The 17,611-nt window shown below is 44.9% G+C and overlaps 1 protein-coding gene across 1 annotated transcript in view; it reads left to right on the forward strand.

Moving 5' to 3' along the window:
- hpse2 (heparanase 2) overlaps positions 1–17,611 on the forward strand; it is a gene marked incomplete at both ends in the record, with an annotated part of 187,045 nt that overhangs the window by 94,165 nt on the left and 75,269 nt on the right. The window contains one exon of the mRNA XM_080740808.1: positions 16,422–16,593. Within this exon, the coding sequence (XP_080596934.1) occupies positions 16,422–16,593 (172 nt within the window). The remainder of the gene's footprint in view (positions 1–16,421; positions 16,594–17,611) is intronic.

Genomic DNA, 17,611 nt, shown 5'->3' on the forward strand with positions numbered 1-17,611 from the left:
GTGTGTTATAGCAGAAGTGAAAATAGCAGATCTACACCAGTAAGACTCCCTAATCGGGAGATAAGCGACCGTCAGGTCGCAGCGTGATTTTAGGTCCAAAAATGTGTTAAGAAAATCAGCCTGATGGTGGCGCTATATGGGACAGATCCATGTTGATGAGATGAGTGTAGACATACTGTGTAGCGATTTGTGTGATTTTAGGACAAAAACTGTAGTGGAAGTGTTCAAAAATGTGTTTTTTGGCAGGGGTCCCTGGGGGTCCCTGGAGCTGCGGGGGTCCCTGGAAGGGTGGAGGTTGTGGATTGGCAGGCAAGGATTTTGTGTGGAAAATTTCACATGGATAGGGGCAACGATGGCGGAGATATGAGTGGTAGGGCAAAAGTGTGACGTGATGTGACTGTAAAAGAGTTCGTTCGATGAGGGCTGGGTGGACAGAACAGTCAAACAAAAATTGCCAATTAAGTCGATTTATTTAGTTCTTGCAATGCATGTTCAAAAAATTATTTCACAAAAATCATTTTTCCAAAAAATAATTACAAAAAAACGTAACTTCTCAAAAAATGGAAAACAACAAACTTACATGCTGAAACGCATAACAGCCCTGAGATGATCAGCCTCAGCAGACTGCAGTACCAGGCAGACAGAGCTCTCTCTGTCTCCAACCTCACTGTCCTTTGTCTCAATACAGACTGAGTTAAATACCACTTCAACCTGCACTCCTAATTGGTGGCGCCACCCAACTAAAGCCCTAGGTTACCTGAATGCACTCACTTGCTAACTAGTGAAACATCAACAAAGAAAACTCTTTCAAAAACCCACAGAAATCATTGACATGTTTAAGATAAGCATAAACCATGTTTTGTATCACCACAATTCTTTTCATAGAAGTAAAACTTTAAACTGACCAAAAAGCTCACACCCCTGGCCATTGGTATGGCCCAATTACCTCCTCCACCCCATATAAAGAGCAGAGCACGCAGGTGTGACTCTTTTAGAAGACACAGGCTGTAACAGGTGGTGGTAAGAAGGTGTGTTTGTTTGGGCTATTGTTGAAAGGAGATTAAAGAAGTATTTGACCAATTGTACTGTGTGTTTTGTGACTTGACCAAATATTTAAGTTATGTTGTTGTAATGAAATACTGACCAAAACCAAATGCTACAAACATTTAAATGACTAGGTAGTGCACATACCTAGCATGTAAATGTTTGTTTTAATGTTCATGCTGCAACATGAAATGAGTATGAATTCAAGTATTCAGAAAATAAATATGATCATGAAATACAATGTTATGGCTCAAAATAGTGGGGTGGATTATCTGAAAAATAGTGGGAAAGATTGTCTTTATCACACACCCCCCCCTTCAAGACCTGTCCCTCACAGCTCTTTGCGGGACAGGAAATCTGCCACCACATTGTCTTTACCAGCACGGTACTTCACAGTAAACCTGTATGGCTGTAAAGAAAGGTACCACCGTGCAATTCGACCATTTGTGTCCCTCATTCGGTGGATCCATTGGAGGGCACGATGATCTGTCTCTAGCAAAAAGTCTTTTCCCAGGATGTAATACCTGAGAGTGTCAAGGGCCCACTTGATAGCTAGAGCCTCCTTTTCGATTGTCGAATAACGTGTCTCTCTGGGAAAGAGCTTGCGGCTCACATACAGCACCGGCCTCTGATCGCCGGCTTTCCCCTGCAGCAACACTGCGCCAAGGCCAACCTGAGATGCATCGGTCTGCACAGTAAAGGGCAATGAAAAGTCTGGGCTCTGCAATACCGGATCCTGACAGAGACACTGTTTGAGCTTGTGAAAGGCAGCTTCACAAGCTGGGGTCCATTTCACCTTCACTGGACAGGATTTGCGGGTCAGCGCTGTGAGTGGCTCGGCTCGTTCAGAGAAGTTTGATATGAAACGTCGATACCAACCAACGAGACCTAGAAACGATCGGACCTGACGTTTCGTAGTAGGTGGTGGGCAGGATTTGACAGCTTCGACCTTGTCGACTTGTGGGCGGATTTTGCCTCCCCCAATTACGTAGCCCAGGTATTTCACCTCTGACTTTACCAGCTGGCATTTTCTTGCGTTGATCACCAGCCCGGCCTGCTGAATGCGCTGGAAGACGTCGGTGAGGTGCTGGAGATGTTCTTCCCAGGTGTTACTGTAGATGACCACATCGTCGATGTAGGCTGCCGAGTAGGCCTCAGCTCCTCTCAAGACACTGTCCATGAGCCTTTGAAAAGTTGCTGCGGCTCCATGTAGGCCGAAGGGCATGACGGTGAAGCGATACAGACCAGAGGGGACTCGGAAGGCTGTAATGTCTTTGGCTCTCTCGGTAAGGGTTACCTGCCAGTAGCCCTTACACAGGTCAAGAGTAGTCAGATATTTAGCATTCCCCAGCCGCTCGACCAGCTCATCGACGCGGGGCATCGGATAGGGGTCAAATGCTGAAACACTGTTCACTTTAATGAAGTTGATGCAGAACCTCAAATCTGGGCTGTCCTTCTTCGGCACCAGTACCACTGGGCTACACCACTGACTGGTGCACGGTTCAATGATGCCCATGTCCAACATCGAGTCCACCTCCTTTTTCAGCCTCGGGACCAGTGTCGCAGGGATTCGATAGCAGGACTGGCGAATGGGAACCGTCTCTGGTGTCAACAGCTGGATGTCATGAGTGACCAGGTTAGTGCGTCCTGGTCGCTCGCTGAACAGGGCTTCAGGAAGACAGTTTTTCAGTTCCTTTTGCGTCACAGGAACAAGGTGACTCATGTCGGGGAGGGTACAGGACGCGGAGGCTACCGGAAAGTACTGCTCCTCCACCTCTTCCTCATCTGGAACAACTCTGGCCAGGAGCTGTTTTGACGGAGGGTTCCGTTCCTTCCATTCCCTCAGAAGATTGACATGGAAAGTCTGTTGTTTCTTTCGCCGTTCTGGCATGAAAAGTTCATAGGTCACGGGTCCCATTTGACGAGTGATCTCAAATGGACCCTGCCATTTAGCAAGGAGACTGCTTTCAGAGCTGGGTAACAACAGCAACACCTTCTGGCCCGCTTGGAAGGTGCGGGGCTTGCTGCTCTTGTCATAACCTCTCTTCTGCCTCTCCTGTGCCTTCTCCACATTTGAATGTGCCAATTCAGTTAGCTGCTCCAGCTTGTCTCTCATCTTCAGCACATAAGACATAATGCCAACTTCCCTGGCTGCTTGCTCTCCTTCCCAGGCCTCTTTCAGGATGTCCATTGGCCCTCGGACATGACGTCCATACAGGAGATCAAAGGGGGAAAATCCTGTTGTTGCCTGGGGTACCTCTCGGTAGGCAAAGAGCAGGAAAGGAAGCCACTGGTCCCAATCAGCACCAGTGTCGGACACAAACTTGCGGAGCATGGCCTTGAGGGTTTTGTTGAACCTCTCAACCATGCCATCAGTTTGGGGGTGATAGGGGGTGGTTCTTATTCCCTTAATGCCCAGTAAACTATAAACCTCTTTCAGGAACTTAGAAGTTAGATTGGCTCCCTGGTCTGTGATTATTTCCCGAGGAATCCCCACCCTTGAGAACAGCTGAATTAGACAGTTAACAACCTGCCGGCTCTTAACCTTTCTAAGGGGAAAAGCTTCCATGTATTTGGTTGCATAGTCACCAACAACTAGAATGAAGCGATTGCCTGCTGAACTACGCTCCAAGGGGCCAACAACATCCATAGCAATGCGTGAAAAGGGCTCATCTATAACTGGCATTGGAATTAAAGGGGCCCTGTCACCTTTCTTTCCTGGAGCAGTTTGCTGACACTCTTCACAGGTCTTGCAATAATTAACAATCTCAAGACACATAAGAGGCCAGCAAAAACGTGTACATATACGATCATAAGTTTTTGTATGACCTAAATGTCCTGCCCAGGGTATAGAGTGGCCCAAGTGCAAAACAGTAGACCTCAGAGATTTTGGCACCACCAGCTGGTCACCTTTACTGGTGCGCCGGTACAAAATCTGACCCTTCAAAACATACATGTCTTTGCCAGGGAGGAGCAAGGCTGCTGCCTCATCAACACTTTTCTCAAAAAGCGTTTTGAGGGTCTCATCTTGTCTCTGTAATGCACTTATGTCACTTGGCAATAAGTCAAACACTTTGTCTGGCATTTCTGGTTCCTCCTCCATTAATTTAGTTCCCCACACTTTTTCCTGCCGTTTCTGACAACGGGTTTTCCTCCCCTTATTCGGTTGGTTCACCTCCCCATCAAATGGTAGCTCCTCCCACCCTGGATCTAAGGCTGAGCTCTGGGGTCTGGTAACTACCATGGCCTCTTTGGGGCTATTTAAACCACAGTCTGGGGCACCAAAACAGTCAGAAACCTGGAACTGACTTAGCAGTTCAAAAAGTATTGGCAGATCTCTTCCTAGCACTACTGGATATGGCAAGTGCGACACAATGCCCACTCTGAGGATATACTCCTGTCCCTCTATCTCAATAGACAACTCAGCTGTTGGATAAGGCTTGCAGTCCCCATGGACGCAGGTTACATCAACCTTCCTTGCCTTCACCAACGTCTGACTGGGCAAATGGTCATCTCTAATGAGAGTCTGATCACTTCCTGAATCCAGCAGTGCTTTGCAATAATGACCTGCAATACATACTTTAATGGTACTGTCTGGTGTAGCGATGTGCTGTTCAGAGGGTGCATACACAGAGCTTAAGTGTGACTTCTTAACAGCAGTAAGGGGACATTCAATCTTAATGTGACCGGGCTGACCGCATTTGAAACACACAGGGGGACCTTGCCTATCGGGGTTTCTACCAGGGGGATCCTGACTACGGGGCTTGGCTTCTTGTGATCTATTAAAGTTCCTAGACCCACTACCAGAACCACCCCCACTACCAGAACCACCCCCAGGTTGGGAATTACCGTGAGAGGAGAGAGGTGTCGTGGATGACCTTCCCGTCCGGTAGCTCTTAGAGGACCTCCGAGCTGCAATGAAGGTCTCGGCCAGCTCGGCTGCCGCTCTTGATGACACTGGATCGTGCTCTTTGATCCAGGTTCGTAGCTCGGGGTTGAGGATGCGCAGATACTGTTCCATGACAATGGCGTCCCCAATCTCCTCCTTCGACTTCTGCCTGGGGTTCATCCATTTGTCATAAAGCTCCTTCAGCCGTGTCTGAAGCTCTTTGGGGGTTTCGCCCGCCTCCACTTTACTGGCTCGGAATCGGTCACGGTAAGTCTCTGGATTGATTTTGAACTTTTGCAAAATGGCTGCCTTCACCAGGTGAAACAGCATGGCATCCTCCAGATCCATGGCCAGATAGGCCGCTCTGGCTTTGCCCGTCAGGAGGGGAACAAGCTGCAGGGCCCAGTTGTCTTCAGGCCACCGACACGCTATTGCAATGCGCTCGAAGGTAGAGATGTAGTGTTCAATGTCCTCGTCCTCTCTGTAGGGTTGCATTTTGGGCCCTTTCCAGTTGACCGCTGTTGTATTAGATGCCCACCAGGAGAACCAGCTGCCCCGTGAGGCCGCCTTTCCCCGGCGTCCCCCGGATCCCCCAGAGAACCGGCCGCCGCGAACGGATGCCTTCCCCTGAAGTCACCAGGAGCCCCCATAGAACGGGAGTCACCATAGGACCTAAGAGAACCCTGCACACCTTCTCGGAGGTCTACAGTGTCCTGAGAGGACCTAAAAGGACCCTGTACACCTTCTCGGAGGTCTACAGCGTCCCGGGGAGAACCAGCCACCGTGCCAGACTGCCTTCCTCTGAGGCCAACCCCGCGAGAACCAGCAGCAAGCTGCCTTTCCCGGTGGTCAACCCCGAGAGGGCCAGCAGCCATTGACGGTTGCCTTTCTCTGTGGTTATCCCTGAGAGAACCAGCAGCCAGTACAGGCTGCCTTTCTCCAGGTTCACCAATAGGGGGCGTTGTCATGCCAGCCAGGATGTGGGCTGCCGCTTTCTCTCTGTCCAACCGTTCCAGCTGGATATCCTGCTGCATTCGGCCAAATTCGTCTTGAAGTTTGCACATTCGGAGCTCCTGTGCTTGCTCTCGCTGTTGTTGTTTTTCCAGGAAGGCTTGCAGGGTCCGGCTCAGGCTCTCCACCGTCTCTACCGGTCCCCCACCGCTGGCTACTTCCTCTTCCACTCCTTCCTTTTCCTCTTCGTCCCCTTCCTCCTCCTCTTCGTCCTCCTCCTCTTCGACCTCCTCCACCTCGGAGGTCTGATTTTTGCCATCTCGGCGCGTTCGTGCTTTGGTAGGGTTTTTGTTTGGCATGTTGGTTCTGTCACCCTTGACCGCCTCTCATCCCACCACTGCCACCATGCGTAAAAGAGTTCGTTCGATGAGGGCTGGGTGGACAGAACAGTCAAACAAAAATTGCCAATTAAGTCGATTTATTTAGTTCTTGCAATGCATGTTCAAAAAGATGTTCAAAAAATTATTTCACAAAAATCATTTTTCCAAAAAAGAATTACAAAAAAAACGTAACTTCTCAAAAAATGGAAAACAACAAACTTACATGCTGAAACGCATAACAGCCCTGAGATGATCAGCCTCAGCAGACTGCAGTACCAGGCAGACAGAGCTCTCTCTGTCTCCAACCTCACTGTCCTTTGTCTCAATACAGACTGAGTTAAATACCACTTCAACCTGCACTCCTAATTGGTGGTGCCACCCAACTAAAGCCCTAGGTTACCTGAATGCACTCACTTGCTAACTAGTGAAACATCAACAAAGAAAACTCTTTCAAAAACCCACAGAAATCATTGACATGTTTAAGATAAGCATAAACCATGTTTTGTATCACCACAATTCTTTTCATAGAAGTAAAACTTTAAACTGACCAAAAAGCTCACACCCCTGGCCATTGGTATGGCCCAATTACCTCCTCCACCCCATATAAAGAGCAGAGCACGCATGTGTGACTCTTTTAGAAGACACAGGCTGTAACAGGTGGCGGTAAGAAGGTGTGTTTGTTTGGGCTATTGTTGAAAGGAGATTAAAGAAGTATTTGACCAATTGTACTGTGTGTTTTGTGACTTGACCAAATATTTAAGTTATGTTGTTGTAATGAAATACTGACCAAAACCAAATGCTACAAACATTTAAATGACTAGGTAGTGCACATACCTAGCATGTAAATGTTTGTTTTAATGTTCATGCTGCAACATGAAATGAGTATGAATTCAAGTATTCAGAAAATAAATATGATCATGAAATACAATGTTATGGCTCAAAATAGTGGGGTGGATTATCTGAAAAATAGTGGGAAAGATTGTCTTTATCACAGTGACGTGATGTGACGTGACAGACAGACTGACTGACGGACAGACAGGCGGTGGAGGTTGTGATAGTAACTGCGACCTGACGGTCGCAACTATTTTAAATCATTTTTCAAAATGATAAATACATAACTAAGGGTTTTGGACATACCGTACAAGGTTTCCACCCGACAAACAATGATATAAATTATCCTTCAGTGTAAATCAGGAGCCAGTTATTTAATAAGAAATAAACCCAACACTGACAGGGGTGATGCAGGACCAGTGATGTAGTGTTAGTTACGGCGGGGCCCCAGTGCAGGCTATTCAGGACGGGGGCCCCCTAACCCCCAGTGCAGGTTATTAAGCACACACGCACGCACGCACGCACGCACGCACACACACACACACACACACACACACACACACACACACAGATTGTGTACACATGTGGACTTCACAAAACACACATGTTAAAATACCTCCCATTACTTGTCGGCTATTTAAAACCACTGCGTTTTTAAAAGCCAACGTTAAATGTAGGAAGTTCCCTTCCACACACAATGACATGCTGGCGAATACGCAGTTTACAGGTTGTACAGGCTTACAGCTCATAAATGTTTGCTGAACACTGACGCCTAACTGTGTCATCTCATCACACAATGAAATAGAGATTTGACATTGGACAACGTATCAAAGATATTGTGAAATTATTAATTTAACAGAATATTTGTTTAATAGTTTGTTTATTATCAGACAATTTTAACAAATCCGCTTCATACCATTATTGCTTTTTCAAGGATATAGGGCAGGGGTTCCCAAACTTTTTTTGTCTCAGGGCACCCCATGAATATTGTTTTAATCCGAGGCACCCCTACATTATAATTTTCACTCCCAGCCCCTTATATTTATAGCATATCGTCGTTGTCGGGTGGAAACCTTGTATGTCCAAAACCGTTCGTTTTCTATTTATCATCTATAAAATGTACTAAACTAGTGAAAACAGCCGATCTACAAGCACACTTTATCATCTATAAAATGTACTAAACTAGTGAAAACAGCAGATCTACAAGCACACAAGGCCTCGCATCGCGAGGCGTTGTGTGCTTGTAGATCGGCTGTTTTCACTAGTTTTGTGCGACAGAGGTTTCTGCCCGACAGTGACGATATTTTAGTGATTATGTTGCGAGGAAAACATTGAGATAATAGCCATTTTGGTTAGAACTGACTGAAAATAACTTTGTACTTCAAGTTTAAAATGATGCTGAATATTTCTTCAAGTGTCCAAATAAATTCCATTTATTATCAAATGATCTCGCGGCACCCCAGGGTGCCCCGTCACCCACTTTGAAAACCCTTGATCTCCCATTCAGATAATAGCCATTTTGGTTAGAACTGACTGAAAATAACTTTGTACTTCAAGTTTAAAATGATACTGAATATTTCTTCAAGTGTCCAAATAAATTCCATTTATTATCAAATGATCTTGCGGCACCCCAGGGTGCCCCGTCACCCACTTTGAAAACCCTTGATCTCCCATTCATTTTCCCCATAGACTTTTACAAAAATATTTACAACTATTTTAAGCCTAGAATCAAGCCATCCGCGATCCTGGTGAATCATGACCATGAAAAAAAAACTATATCATATAATTTAATATTCAAATATTTTTCTTTGCCGAATCTAAGGTCTTATGGCCATGATTCACTAGGGTGCCCACTGCTATGCCCGCTCTTGGCAGCAGGACACTGATTTAATCGTAGTTTAATGAGTTAATTTCTTTGAACGCAGGGCAGGTTGTACTTTTGAGACGGCAATCGGAATCACTTTGCCAAGGGCACGTTCTCCGCTCAACCTACCGCAGGTGGGCATGGGGCACAGCCACCCCACGGATTCTAAATAATGACGTCTGGCTCATTATCGAACTTATTACACAGCAGCTTTGTAAATAATTTGACACAAAAAAGTGAATTTGTTAATTTGAAAAAGGATTTAATTGATGACTGTAAAGAAAATAGTCAATTAGAGTATGCCAACGATGTCCGTCGGCAGGCTCACGAAACTCCGGTAGGAAATGCTGAACCAGGATTCTGTTACTGCGTTGCCTGTTTCTCACCCCACATGTTTTCAAAAACATTCTTTAGTGTACTGCTTAGCTGTAAAATGACATCATGTGTTTGTTTACTTGGCCACCATGTTGGATACGGCAAAAACATGCCCTGGGGATTAATATGAACCAGGTGCTCGTTCTATTGATTAGACCAACATCCATAGCAACGCTTTGGCAGTGCTCTGCTATCAAGAAATAACAGACCGCTGAAAGCCGCGATTGAACAATTACGGCCTTAAATCCCTCTACACTAAAAATAGACACCCATTGGTTTTCCACAGACCCGTTGTGACGCCTGTATTTCAGCTAATTCAAATCCACCATCTTGGATTTCCAGTTGTGAATAATCTCATGCTATTGGGTGGTAGGAGAGCGAGGGTGGGTCTTCACCCAGTAGAAACATAGAAGCTATATTTTCTTTCTTTCTTTCTTTCTTTCTCTTTCTGTTTGATATTTTTGGGGCTTTTTCTGCCTTTATTGATAGTTATACAGTAGGTTGACAGGAAAAGGTGAGAGAAATGCGGGGGGGGGGGGGGGGGGGGTGACACGCAGCAAAGGTCGCCGGCGCCGCCATCGACTTTCTATACAGGAGGAAAATACCCAGAAAAACTTTTTTTTCTGGGTATTTAAGCAGGATGTGAGGGGTCTAACTAGGGGTTTGTCATGATGCTGAATCCATTGCAAGCATTTGTTTTGCACAAAAAACATTCCTTGGGCTACAAATGGCCCCAGAAAACGCCCACAAAACTGTGAAAATTGATGACTCATCACTTTTCATCACTAAACCATCGTTTTCTGGGGCCATTTGTAGCCCAGGGAAAGTTTTTTGTGCAAAACAAATGCTTGCAATGGATTCAGCATCATGACAAACCCCTAGTTAGACCCCTCACATCCTATTTAACTCATTTGCTGCTATGGCCGAGGAGCCCGAAAAAATCCCGATGTACGTACGGCCCTGCCATGCCCGAGGAACCCGAGAATTTCCCGTTTTTGAAAAAAAAAAATGTAGTAGGCATGATAGCAATCGCGAAATTGCATGCATAGCAACCCCATCTTTCAAACATGGCAGCCATCTTTGTTTACATTTTAGGAAAACATAATGGCTGCTATCTCATGAATGCCTGAACGGTTTTCCATTCGGATTTTTTTGTTTGAAAGCTGTGAGCAATGTGGACACACGTGGTGCATTATCTAGGCATGGGTGTGCATGATCCGTGCACTATGAATTACATGGAGGTCTATGGAGACAGGGGCATATGAGAGTACGAAGGTATTGTTAAATGAGTTAAATACAAATGAGGTCGCCGACTCTGGCGCCCTAGCTAAATCATTAGAACATGCCCTGGGATACATCTGTGCAAAATTTGGCGCTTTTAGACTGATTAGCACGAAATTACCATGTTATCTCCCTAAGGCCCCCGACTAAGGTCAAATACCCTTTGAGATTAATGGCATGAAACGCCTTCTAGGAGGGGAAATAGTCTATTATCCATTAATGAGAACCGCTTTCATAAGACGCAAGGGTTGAAATCCCATGTAGAACAGGAAGCTTGCATAGTGCTGCTTTGAAGTATGAAATCGTATTTTTCAAGGTTGTAACCACTTTAACCCCATCATCCCTATTCTGGGGGGGTCGTCAAAAGCAGATGAACAAGCTCACAACACATGGCGTTGCGGTGAATTGTGAGCTTGTAGATAGGCTATTTTTCTCTTCTTTTCAAAATCTTGGTTTGTATCCACCTGTTTCTGCGAGAATTTACTGTAGCATTATTTGTGGGACACATCCGGTTAACACATTCCCCGCCATTTGTAAATACCTTCGTACTCTCATATGCCTCTGTCTCCATAGACTTCCATGTAATTCATAGTGCACGGATCATGCACACCCATGCCTAGATCATGCACCACGTGTGTCCACATTGCTCACAGCTTTCAAACAAAAAAATCCAAATGGAAATCCGTTCAGGCATTCATGAACTAGCAGCCATTATGTTTTCCTAAAATGTAAACAAAGATGGCTGCCATGTTTGAAAGATGGGGTTGCTTTGGGGGTTAAACATGCAATTTCGCGATTGCTATCATGCCTACTACATTTTTTTGGGTCATTTTTTTTTTTTTTTTTTTTTTTTTCCCAAAAACGGGAAATTCTCGGGACTATCAGGCCTGGCAGGTAGAGACATTAAAATATTCTCGGGACTATCGGGCCTAGGGAATGAGTGCAGACATACAAGCTCACATTGCGTCGCAGATGCAACCGCTGTGAGCTTGTAGATCACACTCGGCTGTGACGCCGGAAATGCCGCTCAGCTTCTGCGCAATGCACGATGGGACGTTGGAAACAGGTGGATTTTCCCCAGGAATATACAAACAACCGTTGTGTCATAATCAAAAATGTAATTTAAAATAAAATGAAATAAATAAGGTATTTTTTAGCTATGTGACCCCACCCCAAAACCACCCCAAACCAACCCCGTATGTTGTAGAGGGAAAAAAGCAGTCCAAGTACAGAGCCAACTGCATGAGGTCCAGTTTACTACCTCTGGAGTGTTTAAGTGGTGAAAGAAAACATGACATTTACCCCCCTTTTTTCCCCTTCATTAATATTATTCATTTGGGTGCCCGGTGCCCGCCCACTTGCAATATCCTCAGGTCCAGTGGTGGAAAAAGTACTCACATTTTTTACTCAAGTAAAAGTATCAATACTGCAATATAGCCTCGCGATGTGATGCGTTGTGAGCTTGTAGATCGGCTATCAAAAGTAGATTAATGTATGTTTCATAATATAATCATTTATATATCTGCAAAGTAACTAGTAACTAAAGTTTTCAAATAATTGTAGCGGAGTAAAAGTACAATTATGTGGATCCGAGATAGCCTGACTGCAAGCGTCAGACTCTATCACACACCACTACCAACAGGGGGTGGTGTTGTGCAGTCTGGTTTATTAACCAGGCTAGATCCGAGATGTAGTGGAGTATTACCGTAAGTATAAGTATTGGAAATTGAAAATATCAAGTAAAGTGCAAATGTACTTTGTTACGGTACACCACTGCTAGAGTGACACGTCTAGCAAGCGAGGCAAGGGTTAATAAGGAGTGGGCTGGTCTCAGGGATTAAAGGGACAGGCTAGTCCACACTCCACATGTCATACTAACCAGCTATGTGTCTGCCGCGCTGCAACGTTCTAAGACTTCCCCTCCAGCACTATCACTTCACATTTTCATTTTCATTTCATCTGCAATAAAGCTCCCGATATAGGAACTCCCTGACGGCAGCCGGAGCCTTTAACCCATTCAGGGAACACCTTTTAGTGTAGTACAGAATGTAGCAACATATTTGTTTTTGCAATTTTTTGAATACTATTTGAAGTTTTCAGAAAACTTAAGTCAGGCCTAAATGGGTTAAGAAGCATGCGCAGAATGCTCAGACAGCGGGCCATGTGTGGCCATTTGGTGTAGGCAGGCACGTGCACACATAGACACCAAAGGGGGCTTGAGCCCCTGCCCTTTTACCTATCTGTAAAAAGTGCCCTCTCCAGACAATGAATGCAGTCTTCACTATGGCGAAAGAAATGCAAATGCCCTCTTTCCATGCCATACCTGATGGCAGCATTCAGGAGAATTCCCTTGTCCAAACTCTCCTGAACTTGAACGAAGCATCTTATGTTGAAAGAATTGTCCTTTCTGTGTTGAAAACAAGCGAAAATACAAGTGAAAATACAAGCGAAAATACAAGCTAAAAACAAGCGAAAATAGCAGACCTTCAAGCGCTGTGACGCGTTGTGGGCTTGGAGGTCAGCTATTTTCGATATTTTCACCAAAAGTGCCCGTTTAGCAGTGTCTTCCCCTGCCTCTCTAACATTCTCTGCTCGTCCCTGGGTGTAGGAGTCGAACCGTCGCAATGATCATCATTAAATTTTAAAGGAAGTTATCCTGAGCGAGCTCAGACAGAGCGTGAAGTTTAAGGGGATGGGGAGATTCTGTGAGTGAAGATAGTCGAAAAAATCCGATCAGCAGACAGCAATGGCGCTGTGCAACCATAGACTGTAAAACAATATGGACGTGTAAAGCCATTGGCTTCTATGCTGTACAAATGAAGCTTTTTTTGGCCGTTGTATGAGCCATCATTGTTTTAATGGTACCCAAGGAATGCTATAGGCTACCAACGATCACGTGCAACCGCAGGGATACATGGGACATTGAGCTTGCTGAAAATAAAGCACACAAAGAAGAATCATCACAAGCCTTTGATCACAAGCCCCTCCTACAGCATACCCTGCTATAACATCAAATATAACATAAATTGGAGCATATTTTCACAAAACGCAAATCATGGTGATTGAAACGAGGCTTTAAACTAGTGACAGGAACGATAAAGTATTTATGACATTGTTTATTAAGGTAAGAAAATCAAATGTAAAAGTTTGGGGGAAATGGAATCCAATGGATGTTGCTTCTGGTGCCAGAACAGCGAAACTAGCAGCCAATCATAGGAACTTTCAGTTCCGTGTTTGCTTCATTTTAAATCGGGACAACTACATCCTGTGTGCAACGGCACTTCTGCCAAGATGGCCACTAAAAGTGGGCATGAAACTCTAAACTCGTAAGCAAGGCAGTTGCAGAAGCCGATGACATTTATAATTGTTGTTTGGTAGATTAGGGAGTTCCAATGGCCAAACCTGTACAGGGAAACAATCAAAATCAAATCAGCCTATATGTCATCTTTCCCCTTTAAACGTCACAGAGTGTATTGCACAAATGTATGCTACAGTATATGCACATGAGCGCACGCACACGCACACACACACACACACACACACACACACACACACACACACACACACACACACACACACACACACACACACACACACGCACATTTGCCTCCAAGTTACAGTTACGTTACAGTTCAACCTTAGTTTACAGTTCAACCTTAGTTTACAGTTCAACCTTAGTTCAAGTGCAACTTGACACAAAATTCAGTCATCGTTCAATAGAACAGTATGACAACATAGGGCCTAAATAAAGTTATTTTTCTTCCTTTTGGGGAAACACAGATCCCTGTGCGGTGGGTTTTGGGGACTTTGCGATCCCTCCCTGTGCACTTGGCTTGTTCATAAGCCCTCACTCTGACGCCATCTGTCAAAGTTACTTCCCAATTGCTCAATTATCCCTTCCTGACTCAAAGTACCTCAAAAGTGTACTAAAGTACAGTATATATAAGTAAATGTACTTAGTTACTTTACACCACTGCCTTTTTACTACTGGCTGCCAGGCACGGCCTGGGAGAGCCACACTATACTGCAGAGGCGTCAATAGGGTACGGCAAGGTACAGTATGGCAGCTGCCATACCTTGGCTACAGGGAAGGGGAAAAAAGTACTTTAAAATGCTTCGCCTTGCAAAAGAGACCCCAGCATGTTGCCATACCTTAGCTTTGGCTGAACTGACGCCACTGCTATACTGATACCTGAGTGTCTGATTTAAAAACTTTCAACTTGGCCTTTCTATTTTTGGGCACGTCATTTATGGGTTCCAATTTTCTAAAATCTATCTACGAATTTCTAAAAAATTCAAAACCTTTCGGAGAATGTCTGATATTTTGGGTGGCGACCCGATAGCCAAGTGGTTAGCCAGTGGTACCACCAGTGTTCATTTTGACAGCAAATTTTGATTTAGTTCAGTCACCGTCTTTTTTAGCCATCTGTCATCTGACATTTTTTAGTTATAGTCTAGTTTTTGTTGACTAAATATCATAAGATTTTAGTCAAATTAATCTACAGTTGATTTTGATGATCAAAATGTATTTTGGCAGGCAGGCCTTTAGGCCGTCGGAATGGCTGATTTTACACTCGGTTGCATTCTGAAAATAGACGCAATACCCGATTTTCAGAGCGCAATACCCGAGTGCAACCAAACATAAAGTTACTTGTCTTTTAGTTCTACTGGATCTCTTCTCCACTAGTCCCTCCCTAACATTTTAGTCGACAAATTTGTTGTTATTTGTTGACAAAATTGTCAGTATATTTAGTCCTAGTTTTAGTCATAATAGCTTAGTTTTTATTTAGTTTTCGTCAGTGAAAAAAGGTAGTCAACGGGCTTTCATGGATAGTAGACTCACTTTGCCACTCGATATGCCATTCACTTTATGCATGCATTAGAATCAAACTAACACACATCACACATAGCTACTGTATGTCCTTCCTTGTTTTTGCAGGCAATCAGACTACTTTGTGTCAAAATAATTGAGAAATAATGAATTGGATTTTCTGACCCTCATCGCCACATGCCCTATTTAGTAGCTGTTTAATAAACGCAACAAGCCACTTGAGGCCGTGGCTAGGCATGCTGCCTAGCAATGTCCCTTAGCTGTTCTAAAATAAAAAAGTGGGGGGGAGAGGCAGATTGATCATTAACAGTTTTCTGAAAAACCTATGTTTCTATATTAATGGTGCTCAAACTTTTTCATGTCAAGGACCCCTATAATTTTATGTATTTGGCTGCGGAATCTTTTAGAAATGTTAATGATTTTTCAAAAGTGGCCGCGCTATGAGCTCGTAGATCTGCTATTTTTGAATAGCTAAAGTATAAAATAATGGTCAACGACGCGTTAAGTGGTCAGATGGGTGGGGGCTGTGCAGCCATTTGGGGCCTATTATTGCGACCGTCAGGTCACAGTTACTATCAAAACAGTCGGTCAATCTGTCAGTCAGTCTGCCCGTCACGTCACACTTTTGACCTACTGTTATCTTCGGCACTGTTGCCCCGATCCATGCCAAACTTTGCACACACACTCCTTGGCTGGCAAACCCCAACCTCCCCCTCCTCATTTCTCACATGCCCCTCTTATAATGCCACCATCAGGCTGATTTTTGCAAAACGGATTTTTGAACACTGCTCCTACAGATTTTGCCCTTTTTGACATGATCATCAACATGGATTTACCATATTCCCTCCTGTGTGGCTACGATTGCCTTCTAAAGTTTGTGTATTCGACGTGGCGGTCGCTTATCTCCCGATTAGGGAGTCTTACTAGTTACATGTCTTTACTCTACTCTCTGTGTCTCCCCCTGCACTCCACCAGAACCCAACGGCTATCGCAGCATGGTGGGCCGTTCGGTCAACAGCAGCCAGCTGGCTCAGGACTACACCGTGCTGCGGACGCTGCTGCAGTCCGTGCGCTACTACCACCGCGCCCAGCTCTACGGGCCCAACGCCGGGCGGCCGCGGAAGAACGCTATCCTGCTGCTCGACGGGTGAGTCGACAAACTAAGTGGCTATGGGGGTGGGGTTCGTTCCTGATCCCGGGACGTGGTGGTGGGTCGCGAGGGGGGGAGTTCAGCCGAAGGGCAAAAGGTGGTGTAGTGTTGCAGTTTTCCATTCCATGTTAGGTTTGTCCTTTGGTGGAAAATATGCAATGGGAGAATTCTGGACTATCGCTGTGTTTCAAGATGGGAACGGTGGTGTTACACTCCTCGCACACATGCACACACGTGCGAATGTCCTGCCACTATACCCTGCACCACGCGCACACGCACGCACGCACACACGCACGCATACACACACACACACACACACACACAAACACACACACGCTTGCACACTTAATGTGTAGCGGTGTTTATGGAGTGTGTAAGTTCCAGCTTCTTAGATCCAGTTAGACTGTCAGCCTAAATAACGTGTCACCTGATTGATAGCGTGGCTGCACACATCTCCCACCTGTTCACTCCAAAGTTCCCCCCCTAAAGGAAGACCCTCCGTCTCTGCTTTGGTAGTCGTATCGCTAGCCTACAGCTATACTGTATAACAAACAGAAAACATAGTCATAGTCGGACGGAGTCCCTTTATTCCCTTAAAGGTATTTTTAAAGTAAAATTTTTAGGCAGTTGTATCTTCTATTTGTGTTTGTCATGCTGTTATTGTCGGCAAGTTTACTTGAGATTGCGTTCATGTATTGAATGTTCTTAAAAGTGCATTCGTCCCGTCTAAATAAAGAAATAAGGAAAGATATTCCCAAACGTTTCTATGCCAGTTAAAGGCCCCACAAATAGCCATAGCCTTTAAGTCATTTCACAATAGGGGGACCGCAGCCCCCTCTTGTGAAACGACTTAAATCTTGAAACAGCTTGGTAATAATGATTTGTCCAACATATCGACAGTTTGAAAGTTGTTAAATTGTCCATAAATATATTTCTTGTTTTATTCCTCTCCTTTCCAATGTCTCCCCTTGGCGTCCACCCTGGGTGCCACAGCCAGCCACTGATATAGAGCTTC

The sequence above is a fragment of the Nannobrachium achirus genome, assembly GCF_963921795.1.
Source record: "Nannobrachium achirus genome assembly, chromosome: 13".
In the NCBI taxonomy this organism is placed as follows: Eukaryota; Metazoa; Chordata; class Actinopteri; order Myctophiformes; family Myctophidae; genus Nannobrachium; species Nannobrachium achirus.